The sequence below is a fragment of the Notamacropus eugenii genome, chromosome 5 (genome assembly GCF_028372415.1).
Source record: "Notamacropus eugenii isolate mMacEug1 chromosome 5, mMacEug1.pri_v2, whole genome shotgun sequence".
NCBI classification, from domain to species: Eukaryota; Metazoa; Chordata; class Mammalia; order Diprotodontia; family Macropodidae; genus Notamacropus; species Notamacropus eugenii.
The window spans coordinates 298,548,287-298,570,957 of record NC_092876.1 but is presented as its reverse complement, the minus strand read 5'-3'; the positions used below and the strand labels follow the sequence as shown (position 1 = coordinate 298,570,957).

Below are 22,671 nucleotides of genomic sequence, written 5' to 3'. Positions count from 1 at the left end.
TCTGTGAAAGGAAAAATTTAAAGTGCTCAATTCCTCTGAAATCATTGGTAAGTTCAGTCTTATTTAATTTTAATAAATGATCTGGAGGAGGGAATGTGCATATTATTAGATGACACTAAATTCTTCCAAATTGCAAAGAGCAAAGACAATGGAGATAAATGATGGGAAAAAAATCTTATGAATTTGTGAAAATGGGAAGAAAAGTGGAATATGAATTATAATTTGAGAAAAATCATGATACTTATAAAAAGGAAGGTTGGTGAGCTATCAATTAGAATGCAAAAATAAACTAGAGTCTTTGTAGACCAGTAACACTTAAAGTGTGGACTGTGAATCCTAGGGAGTCTTAGACATAAAAACTATTTTTACAAAAAAACTAAGACATTATTTACCTAGTAAAATACTCATTGTTTTTTGAACTATGTATCTGTGAGGCAAGCTTTTCTTCATATACTTCAGCCAAAACACAAAATAAATAAATGCAGAAGCAAGTATGAAAATCTAGCTGTCTTCTATTAAGTCAGACATTAAAGGAATTAGAAAAAAAAGTGAAACAATGCCACTCTTCTAACTTAATTATTTTTGTTTTGAAAGATTTTATTTTCATAAAAATGTTATTTATATACATATACAATGGATTTATTATTGTTAATGTTAAAACAATAAATTTTTTTAAAATTTATTTTTAGTTTTCAACATTCATTTTCATAAGTTTTAAATTTTCTCCCTCTCCCTCTCCTCCTCCCTCCTCAAGACAGCACGCAATCTGATACAGGCTCTACATATACATTCCTATTAAACATATTTTCACATTAATCCTGTTGTATAGAAAAATTAGAATGACTAGGAGGAACAAAGGAGGAAAAAAACAAAACGCAACATAACAAAAAAAGACAATAGTCTGCTTCACGCTGCAATGAATAAATGTTTTAAAATTTTATCAGTTTTATGTCGAATACAGTAAATATTGATACAATAAACCCACATAAACAAAAGTTCTTCGGGGTCCCTCAATAACTTCTAAGAGTATAAAGGGGTCCTAAGAGCAAAACGTTTGAGAACTGCTGCTGTGAGGGGGGCATCATTCCACTGAACTGCAGTGTCAAAAAAGGACAACAAAATTTTGGCCACAACCAAAATGGTATAAGAAAAACAGAAAACATTATCCTACTCATCGATATCTGGCATATTATTTACTGTTATGGTCAGGCATTTAAACTCAACAGAATAGTAATCTTCTGCTTCCTAATAGTGTCTAGAATGATGCCAAATGATGAGACAGAGGGAAATCAACTGATTTTAAGGGATGACTGTTGATTTTTGAACTTGAGAGGAAAGACAGTTTTGGAAAGACAGTACCAAAACAAAACAAAACAAAACTGAATATTGTGTATTTCTTAAAAACCCTAGAGAAGGGTTTGATTATGATAGTGGCCAAGTCCGTACTCATTTGACTTTATCAACAAAAGCCGATTTCATTAAACAAAGCCATTCAGCATCAGGAGAACATAATTAAAAATTTTGAGTCAATCCAGACCCATTTAACCTGAAATTATACAACTATAATCACTTGATACACACAGTAACACACCAAGGGACTCTACAATTGTTTTTCTGGTTAACTTTATTTTAGTTAAAAGGACAAAGCTAGAAATACAGGAACAGAATGACTGTTACCACTTTTATTTGCCTTATTCTTTTTCTGGGATATTAAGAAGACTCTCTTTTCCTTATGAACTATCAACATCTTTGGGTTATTAAAGACTAAAAAGTCGTTAAGTTTATTGTTTTACTTTCAAGGGGAACTATACTTAAATGACCTTAATAACACTTATTCCATTTGCTTTGGGGAACACTAATGCAAAATTTTAAGATCCCTGAGAGTTAAGATCCTAGGTCCAAGTCATATCCGTCAGCTTATATGTAAATTTAATGAGATTGTAATGTATTGCATCATTCAATATCTCATACCAATGTGAAAGTCATTGATAAATATTCTCAATTTACAATCCTATAGCAGCTGAATAACTCAATCTATGGTTCCATATGTGTGCATACATATATATTTATACGTATCTATATAACGTGTATGTATTTACAATGCAAAACATATATTTTTAAGAGAAAAAGAGACACAGAGAGAGATGTTTAATAGTGGGTACCTGACATGAGCATTACAGTATCTTTTTGCATATTCAGTCCATGTTCCAAATTGCTTAGGGAAAAGTGCATCAATCTGCATAAAAAGCTAAAAAGAAAAAGGAAAATATTTTAATATAGGTATACACTTTTACTTTAACCAAAATTATTTTAAGCATATCATAGTAACAGTATATTAAATCTCTTCAAACAATAACTTAACAATTTTCCTTAATCAACCAAAAATACATGGCATTTTAGTAGCACTCTATCAACAACCACTTATTATGTGAGATACTACTTTATGTCCTGGGAACTTGAGATACAAAGACAAAATGAAATTGTCCCAGCCCACAAGGAACTTACATTCCATTGAGGAGGAGTTGGGGGGAAAATCATGCACACATATGTAGGATATATACAAAAGAAACACAGGGCAATTTCAGAGAAATGCATTAAGAGCTGAGGAGTATCAAGAAAGGCCTCTTGTAAGGAAGGAGTTAGCCCTTAAACAGAGCTCTGAAGGAAGCTGGGTAGAGATTCTGAGGTAGAGGTCAGACATGAGTACATCTTGGTTTGGGGGTATAATCTGTGTAAACATATGGACACTAAAAATGGAATGTTGTATGGGAAAAATATCAAGAAAGCTAGTTTGAGTGGACCACAGAGTACAAGAATGTGCAATTTCTGTAAAGGTAGGGTAAAGCCAAAATATAAAAGGTTTTAAATGCTAAACAAAGGAATTTGTATTTGATCTTAGAAATAATGGAAGCCAGTGGAGTTTACTGATGAAGGGAATAACATGGTAAAAACTGAATTTAGGAAAATCACTTTGGTAACTATGTAGAGCATGGTCTCCCAACTTAAGATAGGCTACTGCAATAACCCAGGTAAGAGGCAGGAGCTCCATGAGCTGTGGGTAGAGAAGAGAAAAACATAAGAAATGTGGAAGTCAAAACAAAACGACTTAGCAACTGATTGGATATATAAAATTACATAGAGATGGTAGCTGCAGATAAAGTTAGGTGGTTAACCTGGGCAACTGGAAGCACATATTCCTCAACAAAAATAGAGACATTAGAAAGAGGTGTTTGAGAAGAAAGAGAACAAGTTTGGTTTTAGACATATTGAGTTTGAAATGACTATAGTAGAACTGTCTGAAATGTCCAGTAGGCAACTGGTGATATGGGACTGGGACACAAGGGAGCACTGGGGCTATATAAATTATAGGATATGTAGAGATCTCTCTCTCTCTCTCTCTCTCGATATGTATACGCAGTATACATATCGAGAGAGTATACATATATATGTGTGCATATGTGTGTGTGTATATATATACACACACTACAGAATATATATATATAGACTACATGAAATATAGATATATAGATGTGGAACCCTCTACAGCTGTGAAGAGATGATAAAAAGCCTATGAGAACTGATGAGCTTATAAAGACAGAAAGCATAGAGAAAGGGTGAAGCACAGAGCCTTGGAATCTATTAAGAATTAGACGCCAAGATATGCAAGCTGGTTGGTTGGTTGGTTATTGTTATTTGTCTTTGAAGAGGACCAAAATGACATCACCATGATAAAGTGAAATTTCAGCGTGTCCAACTGTGGCTGATCAGACCAATACAAGCTTGGAATGTTCTATTCCAGGTTGGGCACAGATAGTCCATGTGAATATTTGAGGTGGATAGCCCAAATTTGCACATCCTGCGTTTACTTTGTGCTGTCTCAATTCTGCTTTGTGCAAAGAGCACAGCACTCTTTCTATTGTGGGCATGTCATGTTGAGCAGTCCTGTGCCAGTATCTCCCATGTTGCATAGTAAATCCAAAGTTCTTGAGAGAGACCTTGAGAGTGTCCTTGTATCATTTCTCTGGCCACCATGTGATCGCCTGCCCCATGCAAGTTCTCCATAAAATAGTCTTTTTGGCAAGTATACATTTTGCATTCAAACAACGTGGCCAGCCCATCAGAGTTGTGCTCTCTGAAGCATAGTTTGAATGTTTGGCAGTTCAGCTCGAGAAAGGACTTCAGTGTCTGATACCTTATCCTGCCAGGTGATCCTCAGAATCTTCCTAAGACAGCTCAAATGGAAGCAATTCAGTTTTTTGGCATGGCACTGGTAGACTGTCCATGTTTCACAAGAATATAACAATGAAGTCAGCACAACAGCTCCGTAGACCTTCAGTCTGATAGTCAGCCTAATACCTCTTCTCTCAAACTTTTCTTCAGAGCCTCCCAAACACTGAGCTAGCTATGGCAATGTGTGCATCAACTTCATTATCAATGTGTACATCCCTGGAAAGTACACTACCAAGGTTAAGTGACCTTATCCACAGCATTCAAAACTTCTCCATTTGTTGCAATTGATGGTTCCATGTATAGATGGTGTGGTGGTGGCTGATGGAGCACCTGTGTTTTCTTGGTGTTAATTATTAGGCCAAAATTAGCACAGGAAGCAGAGAATTGATCCATACTTTGTTGCATCTCAACTTCAGAGGCTGCATTGAGTGCACAAACATCTGCAAATAGAAAGTCATGCACCAACATGCCCTCCACTTTGGTCTTGGCTTGTAGCTTTTTCAAATTGAAGAACTTACCATCAGTACTGTAGTTGACCTTGATGCTGTGTTCATCCTCACTGAAAGCATTTGACAACATGGCTGAAAACATCATGCCAAAAAGTATGTGAGCAGGCATACACTGTTTCACTCCACTGGTGACTGGGAAGGCGCGAGAGCATTGTCTATTATTCAAAATTGGGGCAAACATGCCATCATGAAATTGACATAAAATACTGGTGAACTTCTCCAGGCGCACAAATTTTAATGTAACTTTTCATAAACCTTCATGACTAACAGTGTCAAAGGCCTTGGTCAGATCTACAAACGTTATATACAGGCATTTCTCCTGGAGTTGTCAGGTAGCAAACACATATCGACTGTTCTTCAGCCCTTTCTGAAGCCACATTGGCTCTCAGGTATATGATCATCTTCCAGGTGAAGGATCAGTCTATTAAGGAGGATTCTAGCAAGAATTTTGCCAGCAATAACTAAGAGAGATACCTCTCTGTGATTGTCACAGGAAAATTTATTCCCTTTACATTTACAGAGATGGACAATGGAGGCATCCTTGAACTCCTGGGGGATAACCTCCTCTTGCTATATAATCTGGAAAATTTCAGTCAGCTTTTGTATGAGCAATGGTCCCCCTCCCTTGTAAATCTCAGCTGGAATTGAATCAGCCCCAGGTGCTTTGCCACCTGAAAGGAGTCTAATGGCCCTCAAAACCTCTTCTTCACTTGGAAGTTCAGCTAAAGAGCGATTGACCTCAACCTGAGGTAAATGGTAAATGGTCTCAGCACTGATCGATAACGGTCTGTTGAGAAGACTATTTAGCCCATCTCTCTAGGATCATGTCCTTATCACTAATCAATGTGGCTCCATCAGCACTGAGTAGTTGTGATGCACCATACCTTTCAGGGAATCATAAAAGCGCTTTGGATTGTTACTATGAGCATAAAACTGAATTTCATCTGCTTTCTTACTGAGTCAGGAATCCTGCATCTCTCTAAGCTTTACCTGTTCTTTGCTTTGATGGAATTAAATGCTGCCTTCTTAGAAGTGGATGAACTATCCTGCTGATATATCCTGTGGAGTTCTCATTCTTCATTTAGCAGCTTCTGAATTTCACCATCATTTTCATCAAACCAGTCTTGGTATAATAGGATAGACCTTAGAAGAAAAGTAAAAAGGACTAACATCCTCACCAGAGAGTAAAGAAAGAAAGAGGAGGCAAAGATGTCAAGGAATTATGAGATATAGAGTAAGGAGAAGAGGAAGCTCAAGGTTAATGGTCTCTATTTTCTCAGTATAGTATCAGGCAAAGTACTCTACTGTGATGAGGTGGGGGAAATGATGGGGAACACATAAAGGGAAAAGAAAAGGTTTAGAATAGATGCTATGGGTAATAATACAGAGCATTGATTAGGGAATAGTAAAAGAATCACATTTCTGCTGGAAGGGCCCAGTTGAACTCAGATAACATAAATCTGTAGTATAGCCAGTCAACATGAGTGTATGACTTTCCCTTGTGCCACTAAGTTATTTCAGGAAAAGGAATGGTGGAAATAATTCAGAATGGGGTTGGTCGTGGTATGACTCGACAAGGGAACTGGTTATATATAGGGTTAAGAGTGGGAAGGGAGGAAAGTAAAGCCAGAATCAAGGTGATGGCATGTTAGCACTTTAAGAGATTGAGGGACTGGAGGTCCTGGTGAAGATGAAGAATAGGTTTAGGAGGAATGAGGCACAGGGAAGTTGGACTAATGAGACTATGTCAGACAGAAGAATTTCACAATTTTTGCTCCTGGAAGTAGATGGTAATCATCACATTGGTGATGGATGATGAAATCAAGGGTGTGATTTTCCCTTTGTGTGTGGCCCAACACAGAGCGAAGAAGGAGGTCATAGGTATTGAGTACCTGAAAGTCAAGGCATCTGAGGAATCACTGATGTGAATGCTGAAGTCCCTTATTATAGGGGCAGGGGTTGTCACCTTTTTGAAAAAGGAGGGAAAATGACATGGGGGCTGGTCCTTAACTGCCATCGAGACCTAAATAGAGAGAAATATTTTGGCAAAGTGAATGTCAAATAAAGTGTGGAATTTTTGATTCTTGGATAGTTCCTTAAAGTGGTGGGACTGTTGATGGAGGCACTGGTTCCACAGGTGAGAGTTCTGTGGCCCTGATCCTATAGTTAAGAGATCTAGTATTTAGGAGACAGGTGCTAGTCTGAGTCCTGTTAGATCTGATGCTCATGTCCTGAGCTGAGTCCTGGAAGTAAAAGGTAGGATATATGAGACTTCGGTTTTGTTCAAGTCCAGCAATAAGGCCTTTTTTCTGATCACAAGATGGTTGTGAAAGAGCCAATCTTTAGTTTTGAAAGAGTTGCAGTAGATCCCAGGGTAGCAAATTGTTAGGGGAAAGTTAGGGGAAAATAAAGGAAGACATTATCCCCACCTCTACCAATGATAGCTAACTTGAGCCAAAGGCTCATCTATGTCCTGAAGACACTCTTTAGACATCTGTGGTCCAAATTAACCCTGCAAGATTTGGGGAAGGTGCCCAGAAGTCTCTGTCAATGACATTCCAGGGGGCTGATAGGTATAAGTTTCAACAATAAGCAGCAGACTGAAGAAAATATCATTATTTTCCACAGCATCCCTTTAGTAAGAGATGTTAGGAGTCTGAAGGCTTATAGTCCTGCTCCTTTCCTTCTCATTCACTATCATTCCAAAGTCAATTATATTCCAAAGGTATTACCCTTCACTCGTTACCCTTCCCTTGACTCCCCCATTTAACATATACATTAGCTTCTGGTCCCGGGTACCCTACATAGCAATAATGACACTGTTCTCCTGGTCCCTGACGTCTGAAACAATCTTTGATCCATATAATCTTATTTGCTATGAGATTGCTCTCTCACCTCAGAGTTGGGGTCAAAAAACATTTTTTCAATCACTAAGCAAATTTACTTTCTTTCAAAGATTAATTTATCCTAATAAATGAAAAGTGGAAACTAAAATGACTTTAGCTTCATGCTTTAAAAATGCTTCATGAAGTGTGAAGAATACGTCACTTAAAAATTGAATGAAAAGTATTTCTAGCACTTAAAAGTCTTTCTTACGAAGACATCAAAAAGTTTTGATCCTACAATCAGTACAAACTATAGAAAATATTTTCCACATATGCTCAATATTCAGAAATACCCTTAGGTATTCCAAACATGTATGCAGTGCTCTATAGTTACATATTCTTGAGAGAGTCTTGGTTTATAGTCATTCTTTGGTTGATCTACATAGAAAAAATTTTTTTGGAAAAATGGGATGTTACTATAAAGAAATATCTAAGTATTTACAAAATAAGCAACAGCAACACTTTCCCTTAATAGGTTGGTTTTACCACATAGTACACGATACATATTTTATATCCAATTTCTTTGCATACCATTTCCATTAGAAAGAAGCTTAGCAATATACCTGGTATATATAATATGCCCTTAATACATGCTTGATGACTGACTCCCTCACAATTGCCATCTCTATGCAGAAAATTCCCAAATCTATGAAACTCTACTCTCTCCCTAGACTCCAATGATGTATCAAGAACTACTGGTATCTCAAATTCAACATGAACAAAACCAAGCTCACCATCTTTACTCTTCAATCAAACCTTTATCGAGGACTTATTGTGTTTTAAGCACTATATTTGAAGTACTGGAGATACAAAGAAAAAGGTAAAAAAAAGTTCTTGCCCTCAAGTAATTTATATTTTAATGGAAAAGCAAACATGTACATGACCTGTTACACAGAAGAGACATGCCTGGTTGGTTGTTGTCCTTTGTCTTCGAAGAGGACCAAAATGACATCACCATGATAGTGAAATTTCAGCGTATCCAACTGTGGCTGATCAGACCAATATGAGCTTGGAATGCTCTATCCCAGGCTGGGCACAGATAGTCCATGTGAATATTTAGGGTGGATAGCCCAAATTTGCACATTCTGCGTTTACCTTGTGCTGTCTCAATTCTACTTTGCTCAAAGAGCACAGCACCCTTTCTGATGTGGGCATGTCATGCTGAGCAGTCCTGTGCCAGTGTTTCCCATGCTGCACGGTCAAATCCAAAGTTCTTGAGAGTGTCTTTGTATCATTTCTTCTGGCCACTATGTGATTGCCTCCCCATGTAAGTTCTCCATAAAATAGTCTTTTTGGCAAGAATACATTTTGCTTTCAAAAAACGTGGCCAGCCCAACGGAGTTGTGCTCTCTGAAGCATAGTTTGAATACTTGGCAGTTCAGGTAGAGAAAGGACTTCAGTGTCTGGTACCTTATCCTTCCCGATGATCCTCAGAATCTTCCTAAGACATTTCAAATGGAAGCAATTCAGTTTCCTGGCATGGTGCTGGTAAACTGCCCATGTTTCATAAGCATATAACAATGAGGTTAGCACAACAGCTCTGTAAACCTTCAGTCTGGTAGTCCGTCTAATACCTCATCTTTCCCAAATTTTTCTTCAGAGCCTCCCAAACACTGAGCTAGCACTGGCAATGTGTGCATTAACCTCATGTTCAATGTGTACATCCCTGGAAAGTACACTACCAAGGTAAGTAAACTATGTGATTGTAAGAAGAAGAGAAAGACAAGATGTGAGAGTGACAAATGCAACATGTAGTGCAGAGTGCTGGACCGATTATAGACTTATGCTTTCCAAGCTAAATATTCGCTAAATATTCAAAAGTGCCCCCAAGGCAAAATGACTACCAGAAGAATTAATGTCAACAAATTAGAGCTCTTCTCTGACCATGAACAGTTTGTTGCTAATTTGTTGGGAAAGTTGAGCCAACACACAGTCAGTTGGCAACAGTGGAGCAGGAAAGGAGTGGGCAGCTTTCAGAGATTTGGTGTACAGCACTGCATTTGCTCATCTGGGTCAGAACACTCACAAACACCAAGACTGGTTTGATGAAAATGATGAATTAATTCAGAAGCTGCTAAATGAAAAACAAGAACTTCACAGGATTTATCAACAGGATAGGTCATCCACTTCTAAGAAAGTAGCATTTAATTCCATCAAAAGCAAAGTACAAGCAAAGCTAAGAGAGATGCAGGATAGAAGAGACATATTAATTAGATGAAATGGAGCTTTACAGGGGAAGGTTGTATTCAACATACAGATCAGGAAAGGTCTCAGGTAGAAAATGGTGCTTGATTAAGAGGTGGAGTCTGGAAGAAGAATACTCCAGGGGATGGCCACTGCAAAAGCATGGAGTCAGGAGATGGAGTACTGTGTGTGAAAGACAGCACAAAGACCTGTAAAACACATAGAATTTCTATATAAAAAGACTGAAAAGAAGGAAGGGGCCAGGTTTCAAAGAGCTTTAAATAACTAACAGAGTACAATACATTTGATCCTAGAGGTAATAGCTACTGGAGTTGGCTGTGGGGTTGAGGGGTAGGGAAGCTATTGGCAGATCTGTGGTCAAGGTTATTATTTCAGCACATACAAGGAAAATGAATAAGAGTGCAGAGACTTGATAGAATGTTTGAAGTAGAGTTGGCAACCATTAACAGTGGAAAGAAGTTGTGGAGGAAAAAAAAAGGCAAGGTTTTGCCATGGTTAGCTATGTAGGCTGAGCAACAATGAGGAGTCAAAGATAACACTGAAACAGTGATTTTGAGTAACTGGCAGGATGGCAATGTCCACAATATAAGAAGTAAAATTCAGAAGTCATAATTGGGGGGAGGGGTAGAGTAGACAATGAATTGGTTTTTGGACATACTGAATTTCAGATTTCTAACAGATATATAATTTGAAATTTCCAACAGACAATTGGTGATGTGTATTAGAGCTCAGGAGAGAGAGTTTGGAGAGATTAGTTAAGATAGACTTTTTATACACGTGTTTGTGTGTGTATATGTGTATGTAAGGCACTGTTCCTTTTACATGTGGCCATTCTGAGAGACTAGGGCTGGATACATACATCCTGGAATCATCAGCATAGAGATGATAACTGAACACATGGGAAGAAATGAGTGAGAGATTGTACAGATAAAAGAAAATAGGGCCTAGGACAGAACTTTGGTTCTTGGGTATGACATGGATGAATATGCAGCAAAGGAAATGGAGCAGGAAGAGTCATTCAGAGACGAGAACCAAGGAAGCAGTCATGAAAATCCAGAGTACGCAGTAGGAAAAAAAAAATGGTCAGCAGTGCCACAGTTGCTCTCCTCCTCTAAGCTTTTTTACTTCTGTTGATGACATAACCATTCTTATAGTCATCAAGCTTGGTAATTTTTTTATTTTTTTTCCTCTCTCCTCCTTCCCCCACCATATCCAGTTAATGGCCAAATATTACTGATTGTACCTCCACAAAATCTCTTTTGTCTCTGCCACTCTCCTCATTCACATGGCTATTCCTCTAGGTCCAAATTTTATTTTCTCTCCTATAATCCACTGTCACAACATCCATATTAATCTCCTTGCTTCCATATTGTTCACTCTATTATATCCTCTATAAAGTTGCCATCATAATTTTCCTAAAACACAGATATGATACGACTGTCTCATTTTCCTACTCAAAAACTTTTAGTGGCTCACTATTACTTCTATAATAAAATAAAATCTCTTCTACATAGTATTTAGGGTGCTCCATAAAATGGCTCAATTTTCCAGTGTATTTATTTACTCATGTATCAGGTAAAGTTGAATATTTATTGCTCCTCAAACTTAGCACTCCATCCCCTTCCACTATCCCCTTCACACAGACTTGTGTGTCTGATTCTAGTGTCTGGAATTCACTTTCTTCCTCTCAAAATCTTTAATGTACTTGATAATGAAAGATACCACATCTTCCATGAAACCTACTGCAATCTGTTGGTTTGTTGGTAATTTCTCCTTCCATAAATTATCTTGTACATTATATCTCTGTATGTAAAACCTATTTTCCTCCTGCTCAATCTCCATTCCTGCCTTCACCTCACCCCGACTGTAGAATGTATCCTCCTTGAAGACAATTACTGTTTTTAAAAAAAACAGAAAACTTTTGTTACTGTTTTATCTTCAGCACTTAGACACAATGCCTTATGGAAAGTAGATACAATAAACGTTTGCTTGGACCTACGGTATAGCCTTTCATGCTAAATCTACTCAAGAATGTTCATTATTAGATACTTTATAATCATTATTACTTCTCTAGCAAAAGTACTAAGGAACTCTCTCTGAGTGTCTAAGGTATTTAAACTTGAAAACGTATTATAAAAAGAGTAGGTCATTGACTCAATTAACTTTCCTGAAAAAAAAACAAAACACTAAAAATGACTATTTTTAATACCTCCTCAGGTCTTCCCAAAGCTGGAGTCCCCGTAAGAAGAATGGCTCTTTTAGAATTTTGTACTAATGGCAACAAAATCTTGCTTCGGGATGCATTTCTGGACTTCATGTAGTGTGATTCATCTATTATAACGACTTTAAAGTTCTGTTTGTACAGAGTGTCTATCAGAAGCTTTGCATCTGTGGTTAATAGACCATAACCTAGAACTGTCACTTTGCTGGTCGATATTCTCCTAAGAAAGAAAATAGAGGTTTAAAAAAAAATGTCAGTTACCAATTTATCATGGAAAATATAACCACTGTTGGAGCAAAGAGAAATAAAGGGGAAGAGGAAAATGGAAGAGAATAAAATAAGACGCTATAATACTATTTTTGAAAAAATAATTATGAATACTTCATTTATCCTTAGTCTAGGAGAAAAGAATCTAAAAAAGGAAGTTTTGATTCCTTTAACTACAGCTAAAAGTAAAGATATTCAATAAAGGAAAATCTTACAAAAATTATTCCTGGGAAAAAAAAATTATTTATTTTTAGTTTTCAACATCCACTTCCATAAGATTGAATTTTAAATTTTCTCCCCTTCCCTCTCAACCACAAGACAGCGTGCAATCTGATAGAAGCTCTACTCATGCATTCATATGAAACATATTTTCACATTAGTCATGATGTAAAGAATTAGAACTAATGGGAGGAACCACAAGAAATAAGAAACAAAACAGAACAGCAAAAGAAAAGGAGAGCAAATAGTATGCTTCCATCTGCATCCAGACTCCCAAGTTCTTTCTCTGGATGTGGGCAGTATTTTTCATCATGAGTCTTTTGGAGTTGTCTTAGATCCTTGCATTGTTGAAAAGAGGTCTATCAAAGTCAGTCATTACATACTGTGGCTGTTACTGTGTACAATTTTCTCCTGATTCTGCTCACTTCACTCAGTATCAGTTCATATAAGTCATTCCAGGTTTTTCTGAAGTTTGCTTGCTCATCATTTCTTATAGCACAATACTATTTTTTAATTAAATTATTTTATTTGTTTTCAGTGTTCTACAATCACTTCCATATATCTTAGATTTTTTTTCCCCTCTCTCCCCCTCCTTTTTCCCTGAGATGGCATACGATTTTATATAGGTTCTACACATATATTCCTATTAAATACAGTTTCACCTTAGTCATGTTGCATAGAAGAATTAAAATGAATGGGAGAAATCACAAAACAAAACAAAATATAATACAAAAGAAAATGGTCTGCTTCATACTGCGATCAAATTCCATAATTCTTTCTCTGGATGTGGAAGGCATTTTCCCTCAAAAGTTCACTGGGAATTTCTTAAGTCCTTGCATTGTAATGAAATATGAAGCCTACCAGAAAAATTCCTCATATGCTGTGGTTGTTGCTGTACAAAGTTCTCCTGGTTCTGCTCCTTTCACTCAACATCAGTTCATATAAGTCTTTCCAGGCCTCTATGAAGTCTTCCTGTTCATCATTTCTTATAGTACAATAGTATTCCATCACATTCATATACTACAACTTTGTTCAGTCACTCCCCAACTGATGGACATCCCCTCAATTTCCAATTCTTGGCTACCACAAAAAGAGCTGCTATAAATATTTTTGTACATGTGGGTCCCTTTCCCATTTTTATGCTCTCCTTGGGATACAGTCCTAGAAGCTATATTGCTGTGTCAAAGTGTATGCACACTTTCATAGCCCTTTGGGCAGAGTTCCAAATTGCTCTCCAGGATGGATCAGTTCACAACTCCACCAACATTGCATTAGTATTCCAATTTTCCCAATTCCCAATCTTCTCCAACATTTATCATTTTCCTGTTTTGTCATTTTAGCCAGTCTGATGGATGTGATGTGGTACCTCAGAGTTGTTTTGATTTGCATTTCTCTAATCAGTAGTGATTTACAGCATTTTTTCATATGACTCTAGATAGTTTTAATTTTTTCATCTGAAAACTGCCTGTTCATATCCTTTGACCATTTATCAACTGGGGAATGACTTGTATTTTTATAAATTCAACTCAGTTCTCTACATATTTTAGAAATGAGGCCTTTATCAGAGACATCGCTTGTAAAAATTGTTTCCCTGGGAAATATTTTTAATCTATTCATTTAATCATGTGCATAAAATGAATTTAATAGTTCATGACAACAGAATTCACTTCTATTTCATTTTCCATTATTAAGAAAACAGAAGAACACCATAACTATGTATAGATGAAATGTGCATAGATCATGGTTAACTCTAAATGATGGATAGTATTAGTATTACTTCAACATTTTTTCTTTATGAATAACAGAGAAAACTAACAATAGACAACATTATTCAGCTCTCTGCTTTCTAATAGTCAAAGTAGAAGACATAATTGTCAATGGCAACAAGGCAATCAGAATTTTTGAATTCTGACTAGCTACTGCAAGAGGATTGGTGATATTATCTTTCTACTTAGGAAACAAAATGCAGAAGAAATTTTAAATAGTTGACTTCATATATAACCAGGTCATGTCTAGAGGGAAGATAATCTATATGTGAATAAAATAAAGTCAATATTATCTTTTCTTTAAGATTATAGTATATAATCATATGGTTATATGATTAAAATATGACCAAGAAGAAAAAGACATTTTTATGTGTTTAACAACCAATATAATTTATATTGGCTAGAAATGATCAAAGGTCCTTACACCCTTATGAATTCTACAATCCTTCAATTCTGTGTACCAATTTTTAAAAACGAGTAACCAATTATACAGAAAACAGCAAACTGTGTACTATATTTGTTTTTAATTCTTTTTCCCCATACTCTTCCAATCTTCTAAGTAACTTTAAAAGCTTTTTGGTTTCATAACGAAATGTATATTTATGCTATTAAATTTCAACCAGCTCTATACATTTGTACAATCCTTTAGTTATTATGCCTTTTTAAATATTCCCCAAGTAACCAGGCATAGAAGGTAGGAAAAAGAATAAGCTTCCATACATGCCCTGGAAATGTAAATTTGCATGGCAACTTTATTTACTTAAGCATTAAGCCAGATTATTCAGAGACAAACTTCATATAAATGAATGAAAAACAGAATTAGGAAAAGAGGTTTTGTAATAAAAAGAAATAAAATAACCCCTAAAATACTAGAAATATTTGTAAGCATTACTGGATAAATACTTAAATTAACTATATTATGTGTATCAAAAATTACCAAATACAACTCTCAGTCATACAGAACAAGTAACTTACATTTTTTTAATGTGAATTACAACGTAAAGACAAATGTGCATGTTGATTAGAAAAGGAATACAAAAGCATGCAACTAATTTTATAAGTTACTGACAAATGTTTCATAAACTTTTTAAAAACCACAGACTTCCTGCACATTGAAAAATATTTAAGTTGTTCTTACCCAACATCAGTTTTATTCTGAATAATAATGATCTCTTGTGGTCCTAGTTCCGGAATCCATTTCTCAATCTCCTCTGTCCAAGGGTATCTCAGAGATGAAGGAACAACTATTAAAAGAGGCCATTCATTTTTATAAAAATAAGCTATGGCAACTGCTTGAATTGTTTTTCCTAGACCCATCTAAAGAAAAAAATAAGGAAAAAAGTGCAGAAAATCACTAAAAAAGATATATATGTATCTATCTATCTATATACAGAGAAAGAAATACACACACACACATACACACATTTAAAAACCGTATAAAATAGCACAATTCTTGGGATAATTATTCAGTTGTAATCATGTTAGGCTGTGCAAAGAATATTTTTAAAAGGAAATAATACATTTTCAAATAGAAAATTATTTTCTTATTTTATTTACTTATTTTTAAACTGAAGTTGAAGTGATCACAATAGTAGGAAATCTTGCTATTTTTATATAATAGAGAATTGTAAAATTCAATAGCCATAATGCTTCTTATGAATTGAATTAAATGAAAATAATTTCTTTGGTAAAACAAAACAAACAAAAAGGAAGACCTGAGTTCAAATAATGCCTTAGATAAGTTATTTAACCTCTCTAAGCCTCAGGTTCCTCATCTGTAAAAGGAGAATAACAATAGCATGTACATCACAGGGCTATTGTGAGAATTAAAATAATATATGTAAAATGTTTTATAAACTATAAAGGGTTACATGTTAGCTATTGTAATTAGCTATTAAAGGTCATTTTTAATCACTTCTTAGGTTTGGAAATCTGAACAAATTTTTGATTTAAAAAATTGCCATTCACTCTAAAAAGATTCTCTATAATGACTATCTAAGTATACATCAACTGTGGTTTAAATCAGAACACACTTTTGCTAGAAGTAGCATATATACAACAATAGTAGGTAAGCAGTGTAATAAATGACACAAGCTGAATTATGCTTCCAATATTCTAGTGAGGTTACTATTTGATAATGGTGGGACTTTTATATAGTGCTTTAACCTTTAAAAAGCAATTTGTGTTCATTCTTTAATTTGTTTCTCATGTTCACCCAATAGCTGTAGGTAACTATAGGCCTTATTATGCCCTTTTTTAGATGCAGGAACTGAGCCTCTGAGGGCTAAGTGACTAACTTAAGACTAACAGCTAGTAAATGAAAGATGTCCTTGGAAAAAGGTTTCACAAGACTAGTAAGTGGTAGAGATAGTGACAGAAGTAGGTGACTTACCTGTAAGTAGCTACCAGGAATAAGGAGAGGTAAGAGTTGAAACTAGGTTCAAAGAACCTAGCTTCAAGAATACTATAACATGCTATCTATTGTTCAATAAATATTTGTTGAATTCAATAATAAAATGACTGACCATTCATAATATGTTTAAAGATGTCAAAATGGGCTTGCTATCATATTTAAGGTGATAATATTTGTGATAGGATATTCTAATAAGAACTCTAAAGTACTATGAGTCAGAAGAAATGACTATAGACGATAAGCCTGCAAAATATGAAAAGGGGCTTTTATGAAGTTAATTTACAACATAAAACATAGGCATTAAATTACAGAATATACCAGTCACTCTCAATGACACTATTTCTATAAGATCTAAACAGACCATCTAGCATATAGTAGCTGCTTAACAAATGTTTATTGACCAATTAAAAATAAAACAAGGAACAGAGTCCATTAGGTACAGGAGTGTACCTAATGGAATTAGAAAATCACCAAGTATCTTTCCTAGACTACCTTTCTACCCATCTCACAACAAAGGGTGTTTAATGATAATCAGTAACAAAGATTAATCACATAAAAATAAAATGTTAAAAATGGAAAGGATCACAGGAATCTCTCTTCATCTAACCCTCCATTCTAGAAATTAGGAAACTGAGGCCAGATAAGTTAAATAATTTGCTCAATGTTATGGAATTAATGTCAAAACTAAGTGAACAACCCAGATTTCTTGTTCTTGGGTTAGCATTTGCATTCTACTTCTCACTGTTCTACAAATATGTGCAAAGGAAGAAAGGAAAAACTATGGATTGTCACGTATGAAGAAGAGCAAGAAGGCTAGGTTGGCTGGTTTATAGAGTGCAGGTAAAAGTGTAAACATAGTTAAGGCTATGAAGGTAGACTGAAGTGAGGTTGTGATAGGTTTTAAAGCTAAAATGAAGAGATTATATTTGGTTCTAAAAGAAACAGGGAGTCATTGGAGTTAAGTAAAGGAACGACATACATAAGAGATGGGATTTTTCCTCAAAAAAAGACGTCTTTAGAAGAACAGCTACCACCAACTATTTTAGTCTGGAAGAGCTGCCACACATCTCCTCCCAACTCCCCCAATCTGAACATGGACTTATAGAATGGAAGCATCCCCTCCAGCTGACTGTAAAGAATGTCCTTTAATAAATCTCATGTGAACATTTATGTCTCATGTATGGGTTTTCTCCTTATCCCTCCACAATATGGATACTTATTTGTAACATAATCATTCATTTGGAAAGGTCTTTGAGGCCACATGTCAGAACAGAAGTTGATAAGAAAAACTGATCAAGACTCCTTATCTTAAAATTTAGAGAAATAGCCGACATTCAAAATGATACAATATGGCCCTAATTCAACTTTTCAATGGCAACTCAAAATCAACATCACCAAAATGGAGCACATTCTGTGTTCTTCAGAGTTTTTCTTCTCTTAACTTCTCTATTTCAGTTAAGAAGTCAATCTTCCATGGGTCCCACAGGCTCCAGAGTAAAATAGAAAGTCTTCAGTTTGGCCTTTAAAGCTATTACTCTCCGTGCATTCTCTATTCCATCTCCCTCCAACTTTTGTGCTGTCTCCTGTGTATGGAATGCATTGCTTCTCTCTATGGCAGAGGGTCTTGGAATCCCTAGCTTCCTTCAAAGGAAACCTCTGGTACCACCTCACAATGATTCAATTTAATTAAACAAGAATTAATTCAACTCTTACTATGTGCCAGGCACTGTGTTCAGCAGAGGAAGGACAAAAAAAGCACAACTATCCCTAACTTTAAGGAGTTTACAACAATACTAGAGAGAAACAACAATTTTACAGGGGTAAATGTAAACTACATTAAAAAAATTAATCAAGGTAATTTCAGGGATGAAGGTGAGCATTAAAAACTGGAGGCTTTCCTGATCTTACCTCCACACTCCAGTTGTTAATGAGCTTCATGCTCTTTACTTAGTGGCACTTTGTACATTCTTCCTTTCAGTTCAGAATTAAAGAAACTTACCTACTTAATAACACATGTAATATAGGAATCTAGTTAAGTGCGGATTTTTAAAAGTTTGGTTAACAAATTTGGTTTTTGTTAAGATTTCTTTTTCCAATAGCAAAATAAGAAAGTTTGGATGACTGTCAGCACAAAAAAAATGGTAGGAGAAAAGATAATTTAACTATTTTAAGTACCGCATTTTTTTGAGGCCAAAATAGGCTTGACTCTTAAACTTCATAAGAGGAACACAGAATGTGCTCCATTTTGGTGATGCTGATTTTGAGTTGCCATTGAGATGTTGAATTAGGGCCATTTTGTATCATTCTGAATGTCGGCTATTTCTCTAAGTTTTAAGATAAGGAGTCTTGATCAATTTTTCTTAACAATTTCTACTCTGACATGTGACCTCAAAGACCTTTCCAAATGAATAATTATGTTACAACCATTAAACCACAGAAAGAAAATTACAGGCCAATAAAATCAATTAATAATGACACAAAAATGTCAAATAAAAGAATGGAAAAGATTACAGCATCCTATGAAGAAAATTATAACCAAGCAGCATTTATATTAGAATGTGAGAATAGTTTAAACATGGGTAATGAATATAATAAGCCATATCAATAAAAACATGCTTTTGAAAAATTACAAGCTAACATACAACCTTCATATTCTACCTTGGTCAGACATTTCTGAATATTGTGTTTAGTTTTATTTTATCTAGGAAGCCCGTGATAAACTCAAGAAGATGGTGGCCAAGATGGCAAAGGGCCTTAAGATTTTATCAAGGCTGGATGAAGGAACTGAAAATGTTTATCCTAGAAAAGAGAAGAATTAGAGTGTGTGTGGAGAAGGGAGGGGTACAACTAAGTATCTGCTCTCTCAAAGTATCTAAAAGTACCTGAGGAATCAGTTGATTCTGCAGAAAAGGGAGCAAGGAGTAAAACTTAGAGAGAAAAGATTTAGATCCAATACAACACAAAAAAACCCCCAACCTCCTAATAATTAGAGCTACCCAGAAGTAGAATAGGCAGCCTTTGAAAAGATTGGGTTCCCTCTAACAAGAGGTCTTCAAGGGAAGGCTGCAAGACTACTTGCTGGGAATAGAGAGGACTCCTCTTCAGTCACAAGCTCTGAGGTCTCTTCCAGTTCTTAGATTCTGTGCTTCCAGGAACTCCAGAACTTAACATTTTCTTTCTTGTTAAAAAATATTATTAATTGATTCTGAACTTAAGAAATAAAAGTGTTTCCACAATATGTTAGAATAGAAAAAAAAAAGATATACATGAAATTGCATATCTGTTATGTAGAACTTGCAATTCCTTTTAAACATGTAAAAAAGTTATCATGTAACTTTTTTTTTACTTTTTTTCTTTTGTTCTTCCCTTCCCCTCTGCCCTTCACAAGTTGTGGTATAGTGATAGGCTATTACTGTGCTAGAAGAAATCACAAGTTCAACAATGTTAGAACCTGACATTTTCACGATCAGTCTTCTACATGCCAGAAAAAAATGGCCTTCCTGCTATTTCCTGAATAAGACATAATAAATGTTTCCTGAATTGAGTATAATACTGTTGTGCACTATAGAAAGCATATTAGAAAACATCAAATCCATGTAGATGGATTTTTAAAAATCGAGCAACAAGGGCTGACCAATTACAGATGTAATTAATGTAGCTGTACTATGTACCAAAAACCAATGAGAAATGTGAAGTGTTCTGTTTATATGTATTCAATAAAGCTCCTTGAGAACAGGTACTGACTTTCATTGTCTTTTTATCTCCAGACCTGAGCCTTCCACATAGGAAGGATTTAATAAATGGAGGGCTGCTGAAGAAAACTGAATCAAACCCTCTTCCTGCTGCCATCTCTATCAGAGCTGAGAATCAAGACTTCGGTCTGACATTCAGAAAAGATTTAACATGAATTTAAGATTACAACAATCTTGGAAAGAAAAATCAAGCTCAAAATTATAAATAAGTTGGAAGCACAACAAACAATCTTGGAAAGAAGAGTCAAGCTCAAAATTATAAATAATAAGTTGGAAGGTGGGAAATGAAAGGTACATACAAGTGATCCTCCCATATCTTCACAATGTCTGGAGAAAACAAGGCAGGCCACTAGCACAGTAGGTAGACCTTCCAATGCAAACTTACAGAAATATACAGAAAAAGTCTCAGAAGCTGGACACGCCTGGATGACTTTGTAATGAACATTTGGGTTTGGAGTAAATATTCAAATCACTGAGGTCAAGACTGATTTTAATACTGAATTTAATACTGGGATTAACAGTTGAATTTGGTGACAAGAATATTAGTTTGTACTTAGGTGTTTGCAGCATTTTTATACTTTCTAATTTATACTGCTAATAAAGAATTTAATTTTTATGAAGAGGGAATAACTGGCTATTTCTACTCTCAGTTATCTGTACTTAAGGAAAACCTATCTGATGGGCATACATATTCAAAGTTTCACCTGGTATCAATGCAAATAATTAGTCATAGTGCCTTGGATGGAATCATCAGCTTCTGTAGGCATGTTCTCCCAAAACATTTCCTAACAAATGGAAAATACCAAACTGTGCTAACTGTACTGCTCTGCCTGCCACTATACCTTCTGGTCCAATGGACCTTACTTTCTAACTAACAAGTGGTTGGTTTTTGTCCTCTGTGCTCAAAGAGAACCAAAATGACCTCATGATGTCAGGGTCAAGGCACACTATGTCCAACTGTGGCTGATCAGATCAGTATGAGCTTGGAAGGCTCTACCATAGGTCAGGCACAAATAGTTCATATGAACTAGAGTAGAGATGTCTCTAAATTTATGCATTTCACATTTCTTTTGAGCTACTGCTAATCTGTTTTGTTCACAGAGCATGGCACCTTCTTTGATATAGGCAAACCATGCTGGAAAACCCTGTGCTAGTGTCTCCCATGTCTCATAATTCATTCAAAAGTTCTTCAGCATCAGGTGTTCTGCCACATAAGAGGAGTCTACTGGCATTCAAAACCTCTTTTTCAGCGGGAAGTTCAGCTAGAAAGAGGTTGATTTCAACTTGAGGTATACAGTCAATGGCTTCAGCATTAGTTGATGATGATCTGTTGAGAATAGCTCATCTCTCCAGGAATATGTCCTTATCACTAACCAATGTAGCTCCATCAAGGCTGAGGAGTTGAGAAATACCATACATCTTTGGCCCATAAATAGTCTTCAAGGTATCATAAAAATGCTTTGGATTGTTAACAATCAGTGTAAAACTGAATTTCATCTCCCTTCTTACTTGACCAAGAATCCCGCATCTCTCTAAGCTTCAATTACACTTTATTTTTGATTGAGTTGAATGCTTCCATCTTAGAGATGGATGAACTACCCTGCTGGTAAATCCTGCGGAGTCCTTGTTTTTTGTTTATCTGTTTCTGAATTTCACCATAATTACCATCAAATGAATCTTGATATCTGTGAGTGTTCTGGCTCAGATGAGTAAATGCAGTGTTATACACCAAATCTCTGAAAGCTGCCCACTCCTTTTCTGCACCACTATTGCCAACCATGTATTGGCTCAGTTTTCCCTCCAAGTTAGCAACAAATCATTCACACATGAAGAAACATTCTAATCTGTTGACATTAAGGTCTAACGGTAGTGATCTTATCTTGAGGCAGATGCTTTTATTGAATGTGAATATTCAGCTTAGAGAGGATAATTCTATGATTGGTCTAGTACTCTGCCCTATGCTTCACCTTCATCACTCTCACAATACATCTTTCTCTTCTCCTGACAATGATGTAGTCTATTGAATGCCAATTTTTTCTGTGAGGGTGCATCCACCGAGTTTTATTCTGTTTAGGTAAATAGAAGATATGTTGGTGATGAGGTCATGTAACACACAAGTCTTCAGGAGTGACTACTGTTCCTATTTCCAAATCCTTTCTTACCAAAGACTCCCTTCCCATGTCTAATAGTCTTTATGTCTACTC

General features: G+C 35.8%; 1 protein-coding gene and 1 long non-coding RNA gene across 6 annotated transcripts in view; one reads left to right on the top strand and one right to left on the bottom strand.

Annotated features, from left to right (window-relative positions):
• LOC140506251 (uncharacterized) overlaps positions 1 to 8,325 on the top strand; it is an 85,759-nt gene extending 77,434 nt beyond the window's left edge. The window contains exon 3 of the long non-coding RNA XR_011967838.1: positions 8,296 to 8,325. This is a non-coding gene — a long non-coding RNA (uncharacterized lncRNA). The remainder of the gene's footprint in view (positions 1 to 8,295) is intronic.
• The window catches only part of ZRANB3 (zinc finger RANBP2-type containing 3), a 199,083-nt gene that overhangs the window by 88,060 nt on the left and 88,352 nt on the right, over positions 1 to 22,671 (bottom strand). For 3 of the 5 annotated variants that reach the window (XM_072613230.1, XM_072613229.1, XM_072613231.1), the window contains exons 4-6: positions 15,441 to 15,619; positions 12,039 to 12,270; positions 2,163 to 2,248 (exon numbers count right to left, since the gene is read on the bottom strand). In XM_072613230.1, the coding sequence (XP_072469331.1) occupies positions 2,163 to 2,248; positions 12,039 to 12,270; positions 15,441 to 15,619 (497 nt within the window). Of the gene's footprint in view, positions 1 to 2,162; positions 2,249 to 11,572; positions 11,725 to 12,038; positions 12,271 to 15,440; positions 15,620 to 22,671 lie in introns of those variants that run through there. The other 2 variants (XM_072613232.1, XM_072613233.1) reach the window with 2 other exon arrangements.